Raw genomic sequence first — 13,219 nt, 5'->3', positions numbered from 1 at the left:
GGAAACCCTCTGTGTCCCTGCAGCACCCTACATGTTACCTGTTCCCCTGTCTGCACCTCCAGCTAAAACCCTGACGGAAGAAGGAACTGTATATACGTTCACTTGTATATATGTTCACTATGTTCTAAGAGCTAGTCTCAGCTTTAAATGGGTCTTTAATATTCTCTCTTTCATATAAGGAAACCAAGGCCCAAAGAAGCAGCTTGCCTGAGGTCACCACTTTAGGGAGCAGTAGAGCCAGACTTTGAATCCATGACCACCCAACATGCCCTGGCTCACTGCCTCCCAGTGCACCTGCAGAACTAGAGTAGGGCCAGCACGCATAGGTCATGCAGCCAATTTCTGGCAAATGAACTAAGGCTTCAGTGTTTTAAAGGAAGAAACCTCTCTACTATCCCTTTTAAAAAGTCAGGTTGGGTGCAGTGGCTCACACCTGTAATCCCAGCACTTTGGGAGGCCAAAGTGGGTGGATCACTTGAGGTCAGGAGTTTGAGATCAGCCTGGCCAACATGGTGAAACCGTCTCTACTAAAAACATAAAAATCAGCCAAGCGTGGTGGCGCACGCCTGTAGTCCTAGCTACTCAGGAGGCTGAGGCATAAGAATCACTTAAACCTGGGAAGCAGAGGTTGCAATGAGCCAAGATTGCGCCATTGCACTATAGCCTGGGCGACAAAGCAAGACTCTGTCTCAAAAATTAAAACAAACAAACAAAAAAGTCAGTCTAGCTTTATTGCTATGCAATTACAAAATGATTGGAGCGACCATTCAAACGTGATCTCAAAAGTACCTACAATTTACTGAGTCCGAGCTCCACGCCAGATGGATAAACAGGCATTTTCCACGTTTCACCTAATCCTCATGACCACCAAATTAAACAGGTAACTTAACTAGAGCCACAGATCTAGTGAGGATCAGGGCCATGAGTCAAACCATGTCTGATTCTCAAGTCACTACTCCCAAAATAGTACAATTAACTCAATGAGGTAACTAAACACAACGCCACAACTTATATTGAGTCAGTCTTTAAGCAGCTAACATTTACCTTCAAACAATGGAAACTTAACAAGATAAATGTTGGCCTGGTACTTAGTTTACTGCTCAAAGCAATGTTTTAAAATCTACCTTCCACAGGACACTCGAATGGCTTTGTGCCTAGGTGGGTTATGCTGTGGCCTTTCAGATGCTCTGCTCTCGTGAACGATTTCCCACAGCCTTCGACAGGGCAGGTAAACCTCCGGTCATCATCATGTTTCCTGCCAGATAGAAAAATAAAGGAGCTGTGATTCCTCATACAACTCACCGTGATTCTTTGTTTAAAATTCTACAAAATATACCAAAATACAAACTTTACATTTACAAAAATCAGTAGTACATTTCAGAAAATCTTTACTCTGTCTTTAATCCATGTGAGAAGATTTGCAATTTAGCTACCCCATAGTTAAAAATTCTACCTTAATGACTAAGCAGACCCCAGAGTCACACATTGAACAATTAATGCTATTTCAATTTAAGAACGGTGGAGTCCCAAATGTATTGATGAAGGTGTTTCTATTGTTTAGAAACCCTCATGATCAACAAGCTTTCCGAGCGACAGAGGGCCATGAGAAATGTGCACAGAGCATCAGCTGCAATGCTAAAAGACTCTCTTAAGCCAACTTGTAAAGACTGTGTCTTTTCCTAAGTGACATTTTTATATTAAATCCTCAGAGCCCAGTTGTGCAAGCACAGAAAAACCATCGAATCTCTCCGAGTCTCACTGTAAAACAGGGAGAATAAGAACATTAGCTTTGAGGTTGTTGTGAAGATAGAAGACACACATGTAAAGTGCTGAGCATCACCTAGACAGTCTCCAGGGTTGTCATTACCACCACGAAAACTTGTAATTACATGAAGAAAGCTTATTCTACAATGTTAAGTTAAACAAAACTGGAATTTTTTTTTTTAAAGAACAGAGTATACCAATTAAGTTTTTTTTTTAAAAATAATATACAGGGCCGGGTGTGGTGGCTCACGCCTGTAATCCCAGCACTTTGGGAGGCTGAGGTGGGCGGATCACAAGGTCAGGAGATCGAGACCAACCTGACTAACACGGTGAAACCCTGTCTCTACTAAAAATACAAAAAAAAATTGGCCAGGCGTGGTGGCAGGCGCCTGTAGTCCCAGCTACTTGGGAGGCTGAGGCAGGAGAATGGCGTGAACCCGGGAGGCGGAGCTTGCAGTGAGCCGAGATCGCGCCACTGCACTCCAGCCTGGGCGACAGAGCGAGACTCCGTCTCAGGAAAAAAAAAAAAAAGTACACACAGAAAAAAGTATTTTCAGGTGATGAGATTCTCAGCAATTTTTTTTTACAGTTTTCTGAATTTTCCAAATTATCAACACTGAGCTATTTTTACAACTTAAAAAACGTCTACAGATATTTCATTCGTTAGTTTCTGCTGCTGACAAATCACTCATTTTCAAAGCTGATAATGCAAACCAAAATGTAAGGATTACCTTCTGTGCCTTAGAAGTTTGGACATGCTGGTGAAGGTCCAGCCACAACTGTCAGAGTCACAAATAAATGGTCTTTCACCTTGTAAAAGAAAAAAAGTACAGAGCATAAAATTTACAACTACAACAGCTACGATGAAGACAACTCTTGGGTCCAAATGCTTTGCGTTCCCCAGCTCATTACCTGTATGGCTCCGCAGGTGAATTTTCAGCCGACAGGCTTTATCATACTGCTTGCTGCACCCAGGAAAGGAGCAGGAAAAGAGCTCTTGTTCCCTGAAGTGGGCTCGGTTATGGGAAAACAGGGCACTCACCGTGATAAATGTCTTCTCACAGCCTGAACAAGGAAAACACAAACCCTCCTCAAAGTGTGGCAAAAATTATACAACATAGCTAATGCTAGTCACACCCACCGGACACTGTTCACCCTGAAGCAGACAAGGAAAAACATGACTCACAAGCACTCTCTAAAAAGGGATGACCATTAATGCTTGTTAGCTTTGTGATCACCACAAGAAGGCAGCTAATGGCAGCCAATAGGCACACGCTGGCCACCTGCTGCAACACGACTTGGAGATGGAACAACTGATAAAGAGAAAGTCCTCTGTTCAAAGCCATCTACTGGCCAGTTCCAGAGTACTGATCCTGAACACAGGCTGAGACCCAAGAACCCCATGAGAGAAATCAAATACTAAGGAACAAGATTTTGTCTGGCAGGGTTGATCTTTGAAAGGTTACAAATCATCCTACTGGCCAGGATTTTCACCCCTTGGGGGTGATGCTGCATCCTCTACACATCCAAATTTCCTCCCTGACACCCTCTAACTGCCAGCCCTGTCCCTTGCTATTTGGCTTCTTCTTCCTTTTGCCATTTCCTTAGGTTCTCTGCTTTGTAATCTTCACCTCCATCCTAACCCCCGGCCATAGTAGCCAAGCCTTAACAATTCCACAGCAATGCTTCTCCTCCAACAGAAACATTCAGGGCTCCAACAGGGTGGAAAATATGAGGCTGCAGGATGTTTAACACGGGTCTTTGCCGCAGCTCTTCTTGGAGACTTTAACAAGATACCATCATGCCTGTGAACTGCCACACAGATGCACATGGCATAGCACTGCCCAAAAGTATCAACCCAAGGAATCCTACTTTCCCCAGCAACATCTAACCAGGAAATGCTGATCTTTGGCCTCGATCTGGTGCCAAAATACTCCCAAGAACCCCCCACAACCCCATAGATAATTACACCCTTTGGTTCTCCCTCTGCAATCTCACCTGCTAGAGACCCTCATCATTCCCACTCCCTGGCTCAGGCCCTCAGGAAATTGAGGTCTGGGCCCTTAGATGATGCTTCACTGGTACTGCTCCTGCTTTTAACCATCTAATCTCATCTCAACACAAGAAGCCTCATGGATCAGCCAACACAAAACCCTCAAGGGACCTCATGCCTGGAAGCAGCCAGGATCCCTAACCTTCCTAGCATCATACACAGAATGAAACTTTTTTAGCAGGGAGAGGGTCTACAGCCACCATCAGATTCCCAAGAATGTATGACTAAAAAAGGCTTTGAGCTAGTGGCCTCAAGCCACATTCTCTCTGAAGAGGAATGCACAAGACAGTCCACGGGCATATGTGAGAGAAAAAATAATAAAACCCGTTCATAATTATCATCTCATCCTTTCAAAATTCTTGTTTGAAAACATTATAAGGAGAGCCGTGTGCATATACAGGTTAAGGGCATGCTAGGCACACATTCCAGTTTGGTTTGAATGACTGGTCCTTCTTCCTGGGCCCTCACCACAGCCCACAATCCCCACCTGGGCTCTGCCATCCAGCCGACCCCATTCTTCTGCCTTTCCAGGCAAGAATCCTCTCTTGCCCTTCTGGAGGAACCCCGTCCCTGTGAAAGCAGGGAAAGCTGCCCATCCTGGTGAAGAATTAACTGTGTTGGAGTCCTACATTCCCTACAACTGCAGGTCCACACAGTGGAGACAGCGGAGAAATAACCAGCAGTGGACTTTTTTTGTTTTTGTTTTTGAGACAGAGTCTGGCTCTGTCGCCCAGGCTGGAGTGCAGTGGCGAGATCTAGGCTCACTGCAAGCTCCCTCTCTGGGGTTCATGCCATTCTCCTGCCTCAGCCTCCCGAGTAGCTGGGACTACAGGCGCCTGCCACCACGCCCGGCTAATTTTTTGTGCTTTTAATAGAGACGGGGTTTCACCGTGTTAGCCAGAATGGTCTCGATCTCCTGACCTTGTGATCCATCCGCCTCGGCCTCCCAAAGTGCTGGGATTACAGGCGTGAGCCACAGCGCCCGGCCACCAGCAGTGGACTTTATCCACGAGGCTCGGCCTCTGTTTCTTCATGAGTAAAATGAGGACAGTTTTTAACCTTCACAGGCGGCTAATTTTTAAAACTTCACAAAACTGTGAGGTTCAACGGAAATAAAAGTATAAAAGGCAAAAAAGCCAGGATGTGCGCACACCTGTGGCTATCCTCCCAGCGTGTTAAGGTCCTGAATCTGGCCACATTCATCTCTGCTCCTCCAGCACGGAGTGTGCACCCCATAAATAAATGACGAGACTGAGGAAAATAAAGACCTGACACACAGCTCCGTGCCACTCTGTGAAGATGCGCTGCCGCTTTCATCAAGCGCAAGCAGGTTAAGGGTATCTGTTGCCGCCGCCTTTGGGAAGCGCAGCTGTGGTGATCTGCGCTACCTGCCATCGAAATCCCTGCGGCGAGGCAGGGCCAAGATCTCAAATCGAATGACATGGAAGGAGCTAGAACACAAATCCCGAAGAGCCTGCGTCCCCGGCTTGCTAAGGTCTGGCAGGCCCCTCTGTGGGACGGACGTGGCACCCGGGGCCTGCCTGCAACACCGCGCAGCCCGCCCGCCCCCGAGCGCGCGGTTACCGGGAAAGTCACACTTGTAAGGGCGCTCGGGCTCGAAGTGGCTGCGCTGGTGGGAGCTGAGCTTGGCGTGCGTGGGGAAGCGCTCGGCGCACACCTCGCACTTGAACAGGCTCTCCTGCTCGTGGCCCTTCATGTGCGCCTTGAGGTTATAGACCGTAGTGAACTTCTTGCCACAGCCGCCCACCGGACAGCCGAAGGGCCGCAGCTTGTCGTGCGACTGCAGGTGCCGCTTAAGCTTGTAGGACGTTGTGAAGGCCCAGCCGCAGCCCTCCAGCGGGCACTTGAAGGGCCGCCGGCCTTGACCGCCGCCGTGCGTGAGCAGGTGCACCTTGAGCTGGTGCTTCTTGGCGAAGGCCAGCGCGCACTGCGGCTCGGGGCAGCGGTAGCTGGGCGTGCTGGGGCCGGAGGCCGGGGGCGCGCGACGGGGCGCGGCGGTGCCCGCGCTTGCGGGGCCGGGCGGCGCAGACAGCGCGAGGACGCCGCGGTCGAGGCGCACCAGCAGATCCTGGCTGCTGATGGTGACGGCGCCCGCCGGGGCTACACCAGGGCCGGGGGCGACGGCCGGGCCGCTGGGGCCCTGCTCCGGGCGGCTCGCTGGGTTGGCACGGGAGCCAGGCTCGGCCTCCTGTGATCCGGCAGCCTCGGCGGCGGCGCCGCCGTGCGGCACTTCCAGCAGCACCAAGAACGAGTCGCCGTCGCTGTCGTCCTCGGCGGGCGGCGGACTCGGCCCGGAGGCCTCCCCGGGCCGCGCCCCGGGCCCGCCATCTTCGGGGCCCCGCACCAATAGCAGGCGGCGGCGCGCGGGGCTCGGGCCGGGCGGCGCTGGGGCTCGGCGGAGCGGGCCGGGGCCGCCGCCATGTTGCCCTCCGCGCGCGGTCGGGGCGGGGAGCAGCGCCGGGAGGTCCATCTTGGGCCCAGCTACGGCGTCGGAGCCGCTTCGGACGCAGCGCGGCCCGCGCCCCGCCCAAGTGTGCGTGCACTGCCCCGGGACGCGATCCGCGCCAAGACCCGTCGTAGAGTCCGGCTCGGAACCACGCGTGCGCGGACGCCGCCGGGCGATGCGCGAGGCCTGCTGGGCCGACGTGACGTGGGGCGGGGCTGCGGGGGCGCCAGAGGCGGGGGCGGGGCGCCGGGACCGACTAGGGCGGGGCGCGGGGTCGGGGGGCGGAGCGCCGGCCCCGTAAAGGGCGGAGGGCGGAGGGCGGAGGGCGGAGGGCGGAGGGCGGAGGGCGGAGGGCGGGGGGCGGAGGGCGGGGGGCGGAGGGCGGGGGGCGGGACAGCTGGGGACTGGGTGAGGCTCCGAAAGCTGAGTGAGCGCTTCCCTCTTGTTCCCGCTGGCATGGGAGTCGAAGCTTGTCTGACTTCGAGTCATATTAGTATTTCAGACACTTCACAAGCAGCCTCTCGTAAGCACTGACCGCGTCCCAGGGGCTGTGCCTGTCTGAGCTGATTAAGCGTGCGCGGTCACCCAGGGGTGAGGAAACAGGTACGGAGAGCTTGAGTCACACACACAGTTGGCAGCCGGCAGATTCAGGATTCGAACCTGTCCAACAAGCTGGATGCCTACCCCCAGCTCACTTAAGTGCAAGCCCGCCCGCCGCCGCTGGCGCACAGACCTCGTTTGCTTTGGCCCAGGTCCTTGCTGGGCACACGGGGCCTCCCTGATAGGTAGGACCCCTGTCTGTATTTCCAACTGTATTTCCTACTAAACTTGACACAACCTCACTGCAACAGCTGAATTACTTACTGTTTCCGTTCCTTGCCCTCTCCCACCTCACCGTGCACCTCCACATTCAATCTGGACTCCTCCACTTCAACCTCACCACCACTCAGATCCAAACCCGCACTTTATTCCTGGGTACTTGAAAAATAACTACTAGCTGGTCATCGGTCTCCCTCCGCTCCACTCGCTCCCGTCCATGGGGCACGGTTTTATGATCTAAAAATCGCACATCAAATTATGCTCACCCCCACCTTACTCCCGAAGGCGCCTATGGCCTTGCTAGTCTACCCTCCCCGACCTGTTTCCCTCACTTCCCGCCACTCTCCTGCTGCCCCCCACCCTTCCCCCGCACCCCACCTCTTTTTCCCAGTTCATCCAGCAGGCCAAGCTGGTTCCAGCCTCAGAGACTTGGCGCAGCTGATTCTGATTCCTCCGGGAGGACTCTGCGGCCCTTCTGATCCAAAGCACATGCTTACCCAGTCCCGTATTCCCACCTCTGTCTGATCTGTTTGCTCTTAGAGCTCTCATCACCCGCTGTTTTGTGTGTTCCTTCCCTGCTCCTTCACTGCCTCTCCCCCTCTGGAATGTAGTCTGCTGGAGCCCAGAAACTGTGTCCTATTCACGGTGTGTGCCCAGGAAGACTGTTGATGCATATTTATTAAATACATGAATGCTTTATTATTAAGAGTATTTTTTAGAAGCAACACAAATTATAATATTAAAAAGAATAGGATACATCCATTAAATATATCAGTTTATGCCAAATGCATATTGTTCCTAGACCATTCAGTGGAGGAAAGAATAGTCATTTCAACAATGGCGGCACTGGGACAACTGGATCTCCACATGCAAAAGAACCAATTTGGACCTGTATCTCTCATCAGAGGCAAAAATTAACTCAAAATAGAGCAAAAGCCTACATGTAAAGCATAAAACTATTTGAAGAAAAATAGGTGTAAATCTATGTGACCCTGTATTAGGGAATAGTTTCTTAGATATAATATTGAAAGCATAAGAAAGAAAAATAGATAACTTGGACTTCATCAAAATTAAAAACTTACTCAGGTAAAAGGACACCAATAAAACAGTGAAAAGACAACTCAGAATGGGAGAAGAGTGTGCAAATCGTGTATCTGATAAGGATCTACTATCTGGAATATATAAAGAACTCTTTTAACTCAACAAGAAGACAAATAGTCCACTTTTTTAAAAGGCAAAGGTTTGAATAGACACATTTCTCCAAAGAAGATAATACAAACAGCCAATAAGCAAATAAAAAGAGGCTCAACATCATGAATCATTAGGGAAATGCAAATCAAAACACAGTAAGATACAACTTCACACCTACTAAAATAGCGGTAATTTTTTAAAAAACAGGATATAGGGCCGGGCGCGGTGGCTCAAGCCTGTAATCCCAGCACTTTGGGAGGCCGAGACGGGCGGATCACGAGGTCAGGAGATCGAGACCATCCTGGCTAACCCAGTGAAACCCCGTCTCTACTAAAAAATACAAAAACTTAGCCGGGCGAAGTGGCGGGCGCCTGTAGTCCCAGCTACTCGGGAGGCTGAGGCAGGAGAATGGCGTGAACCCGGGAGGCGGAGCTTGCAGTGAGCTGAGATCCGGCCACTGCACTCCAGCCTGGGCGACAGAGCGAGACTCCGTCTCAAAAAAAAAAAAAAACAAAAAAACAAAAACAGGATATAGAAAAATTGGAACCCTCACATATTGCTGGTGGGAATGTATAATGGTGCGGTGTGGAAAACAGTTTGGCAGTTCTGCAGAAAGCTAAACATAATCTCCACATAAGCCAGCAAGTCCATCCCTATGTTGCTGAGGCTGAAGTGTGGTGGCTCTTCACAGGTGCAGTCATAACTCAGCCTCCAATTGGCCTCAAGCAGTCCTTCCAGGTCAGCCTCCCAATTAACTGGACTACAGGCATATGCCATCATGCCCAACTTGAAGAAAAAGAAATATTTTAAAATAAATGTAGTGTAGCCTAAGTGTCCGGTGTCTATAAAGTCTACGGTAGTGCAGTCATGCCCGAGGCCTTCACATTCACTCACCACTCACTCAGTGACTCACTCAGAGCACTTCCCAGTCCTGCAAGCTCCTTTCATGGTAAAGTGCCCTATACGGGTGTACCATTTCTTTATATTTTATGTAAATAGCTTATTTTTACTGTACCTTTTCTATATTTATCTATGTTTAGAGACACAACACTTACTGTTGTGTTACAGTTACCTGGCATATTTAGCATGGTACCATGCTGTGCAGGTGTATAGCCTAGGAGCAGTAGGCTATCCCACATAGCCTAGGTGTGTGGTAGGCTGTGCCATCTAGGTTTGTGAAAGGATACTCTATGACATGCATACGATGATGGAATTATCTATTAATGCATTTCTCAGAAAGTATTCATTAAGTGCTCATTAAGAGATTCCTTACTGTACATTTATATTAAATATAATCAAATTTGATTTACATGGATTAAAAAATCAAATTTTAGAGTTCAGTTCCTCTGTGTGTCAGATACTATGTCAAATACTGAACACACTGTGTACAGCCTGCAGTTGCCACACTGGACAGTGCAGGCCGCCACTAGGTCTGTCACTGCTGTAAGGCAGGGTCTGGAGGCTGCTGCTGTCCTGGTCTTTCACACAGCTCACCAGGTGCCCCAGCATGGCCGCTGGCCTCTCAGAGGGTATGTTGCTAGAACTCCAGCAGCCCTCTCTTAGGACCCAGACCCAGAAGTTGCACAGCATTGATTATGCCACATTCTCGTGATCAAAGTAAGTCATAAGACATTGCAGACCCAGGCAAGGGGAATTTGTACTCCACCTCTCAATGGGAGGTACTGGAAATAATTTGCAGCCATCTTTAAACTATCACAACTCTGTGCCTCAGTTTCCTCATCTGTAAAATGAAGAGGACTGAGAAAGAAAAAGGGCAGCCCCTGCCATCCAGAAACTGGTCGGGGGCTAAAGCTGGGCCACTCTGTTCTGTAAGACTTGAACCATCACGCAGAAAACCAACCTAGGCCAAGGTCACTGAGACACAATGACATGAGACAAAGCAAGGCCACGTCATGATGTGTCTCCACCCAGGTAAAGCGAGGTCACTTGCTGTGCCATTTACAAGACACCCAGCACCCCCTCTCTCAGCTAACGTGAGCGACTGCCGCTTTTGTACCCCTGACAGCCTGTCTGTGTGCCCCCCTCTCTATATATAGGATTTAGTCAGAAACCTAGTCGTGGTGTTGACTCGATTTCTGGTAAGAGCCAATCCTGGCAAATCCCCGCTTCCTAAGACTCCCCCACCCAACCAAAGCTCAAATTTGATACTCGGTTGTTTCTAATGCCCTCTGCTGAGACACCCTGAAAGTAGCAACAGGACTCCTGGCGAGGGTCAGACGCACCACTTCACCAGGAGGGCTCGAGTCAGCTCAATGTTGTCATTCAGTGGGACTCAGGCAGAGACTTGAACTTGGTAGTCTCAAAGGAGTCCCCCAAATTACAAGGACCACAGAGCTTGCGCCTTGGCCACTCAGACCTGCACTCTCCAGGCTGTGTGGAAAGGAATTTGGAGAAGCCAAGGGAAGGGACACAGATGACACACGCATGCACATTCAGATTTATTTGTGTCTGGGGAGAAATCCCACCAACCCAGGTATCGCTGGATGTCCAGCACCTCTTTTGGGCTAAAAGGGATCACGTGGATCTTGAGATTGCTAACAGAAGTGTCCACGATTCCCAAATTTTGATGGGAGTGGGGATGGGGTTCACGGGGAGCAAAAGATCATCTCTTTGTCAAAGGTCACAAGTTCAAATCCCAGCAGAGGTCATAGAAGTCACACAAATGTGGGAGACAGATGGGCACCAGAAACATAGAATCTCATGCCAAGGGACAAACAGCACGCACACTCTGCCTCACCGTGGGGTCTGTAGGGATTGGAAGGGACTGTGGCCAAGTGTAGAGAGCTAGGCCAGCCCAGAGGGGCCCCCAGCAGATCGCTGCCACAGAGGTAGTGAGAGCATGGTGTCACCTTATATCTTGATTTTCAAAAAATAAGCTTTGGATTTCTCCCAATTTGTAAACATTGGTGACAAAGTCAAGTTTTTTAAAAACAGTACAGACCAAACAAAACACAACTGCAGTCTGAGTGTGGTGCTGTGCTCCTGTGGTCCCAGCTACTTGGGAGGCTGAGGCAGGAGGATCACTTCAGCCCAGGAGTTCAAGGCTACAGTGAGCCATGATTGCACCACTGCACTCCAGCCTTGCTCCAGTGACAGAGCAAGACCCAGTTTCTAAAAAATATAAAAATAAAACATAACTGCAGGTCAAGTCCGGCCCACAGGCCCCTGTGTGGTTGTCTACTCTGGGAAAACTGGAACGGGAGAGTGCACCACTCAGCCGGGCCCTCCCTCCCTGACCTGGGCTTGCCAGCAAGGAAAGCATACAGTTCCCAGGGACCCTGGGTTTGCAGGGAGCAGGGGCTGCCCAGGGAGAGGACCCTAATGCTGCACTACAGGGCCTGAGCCTTTCTCACCACCAACTGTTAAGGCAACTGAACCCTATACTCATCATGGCCAATTGGTTTCTCTTTTAATCATTTTGATGAAAACATTTCTAACTGGACTATACATCCTTGCCTTCTGAAAAAGAAGATGGTACTAGGCACATCAGAAGCCACACTGTTCCATCCATGGCGACTGCAGCTGTGGCCAGCTACCCCAATTCCGCTGTGAGCCCCGTGGGAGTCAGCTGTCACTTCCCACTGCAGCAGCCGACAGCAGGTTGGCATGCAGGGGCCCAGGGAAGTAGCTTGCTCCCTGGCATGGCTTGGGATGGAGCCCAGAGGGGGCCTGGGGTGTGGCTGGAAGCCACCAGAGCCCTGCCTGTCCTTCAAGAGGGAAGGTGCTGGATGGGGAAAGGGTGATGCCAGGGCCCTGCGGCCTGCTCTTAAGATGTGCGCACAGATCCATGCAGCAGGGTCTTCCATGGAGATGTGGGGACAGATGATGCATCCCTACACAGTCTGTCCCATCTCTCTATCTCTCTCTGTCTTTCTCTCTTTCTCTGTCTCTTCCTCTCTGTATCTCTCTTTCTCTGTCCCTTTCTCTCTGTCTCGCTCAGTGACTCTGTCTCTGTCTTCCTGTCTCTGCCTCTCTCTGTAACACTCTCTCCTCTCTGTCTCTGCCATGGAAGGATGCAGCGAGAAGCTGGCCTCACAGCAATCACTCCAGCTGGCACCTGATCTTGGGCTTCCAGCCTGCAAATGTGTTTCATTTCTGTTGTTTGGGCCCCAGTGCCAGACGTTATGTGGCAGCCGCCCTAGCTGACCAACCTGGTTGCTGTGTTTCCAGGCCCCACATCTTGGTTCTGGCAGGAAGAAGGGGTGAAGGCAAAAAGCAACCCCACTGGATCTGTCCATTTGATTAGAAAAACGACGGCTCTCAAGAAGGCCGGCCCCACAGACCCCACCGTCATCTCGTGGGCCAGGACTAGGCCAACAGTCCCTCCTAACAGCAAGGAAGGCTGGAGAATCAGGCGGTTTTCTTACCCTATATTGCTGCCCACACAAAACGAGGCTTTTCTTCACAAGGGAAAGGGGAGAATGGCTACTGGGGAGGAGACGCGGAGTGCAGGGAGGGTGGGGACCAAGAACCCGGCTGGCCTGCCCCTCTCCAGTCCACAGACATGTGGGGTGTCTGGTTTTCTGTGGCCCTCAGAGGCCCACCCCACAGGCTCTTTCTCATTTCTCTGTTTAGGATGAGTTATCTGTTCGTCCGCTGCATGCCCAGCTAAGAGAATGAGATTCATGAGCCATGGCCTTGACAGAGGCCACCTCCCCCATCCCAGTGACCTCCCACAAGGCTCTGGACCCATCCATTGCTGGGCTATGGGATTGGGGGAGGGGTGCCAGACTCCAGCCTCAGGGGCCAACACTCTTCCTGAAGTCTCCTTCGCTGTATCACTCAGGCTGTGCCGGCCTCAGGGGGTGCCCCTGCTTTCTCATTTCTTCCCCAGTAAGTGATCATTTATCCTTAGGGCAGACCTGGTCTGCCTGTCCATCAGCCCACAGTGCAGCACACAGCTC

The 13,219-nt window shown here is 50.9% G+C and overlaps 1 protein-coding gene across 5 annotated transcripts in view; it reads right to left on the bottom strand.

The window, feature by feature from the left end:
• Window positions 1-6,426, bottom strand: part of ZXDC (ZXD family zinc finger C) — a 37,818-nt gene extending 31,392 nt beyond the window's left edge. For all 5 annotated transcript variants that reach the window (XR_003727443.2, XR_013414334.1, XM_028844538.2 and 2 more), the window contains exons 1-4: window positions 5,402-6,426; window positions 2,677-2,829; window positions 2,496-2,574; window positions 1,125-1,255 (exon numbers count right to left, since the gene is read on the bottom strand). Coding sequence is in view for 3 of the 5 variants with exons in the window: in XM_028844538.2 (XP_028700371.2) it covers window positions 1,125-1,255; window positions 2,496-2,574; window positions 2,677-2,829; window positions 5,402-6,308 (1,270 nt within the window). In the remaining 2 variants the exon portion in view is untranslated. The remainder of the gene's footprint in view (window positions 1-1,124; window positions 1,256-2,495; window positions 2,575-2,676; window positions 2,830-5,401) is intronic.
• Window positions 6,427-13,219: the final 6,793 nt, after the last annotated feature.

Source organism: Macaca mulatta, chromosome 2, assembly GCF_049350105.2.
Source record: "Macaca mulatta isolate MMU2019108-1 chromosome 2, T2T-MMU8v2.0, whole genome shotgun sequence".
Lineage (NCBI taxonomy): Eukaryota > Metazoa > Chordata > Mammalia > Primates > Cercopithecidae > Macaca > Macaca mulatta.
Note: the sequence above shows the minus strand (reverse complement) of the source record. Positions and strands in the feature narration are given on the sequence as shown.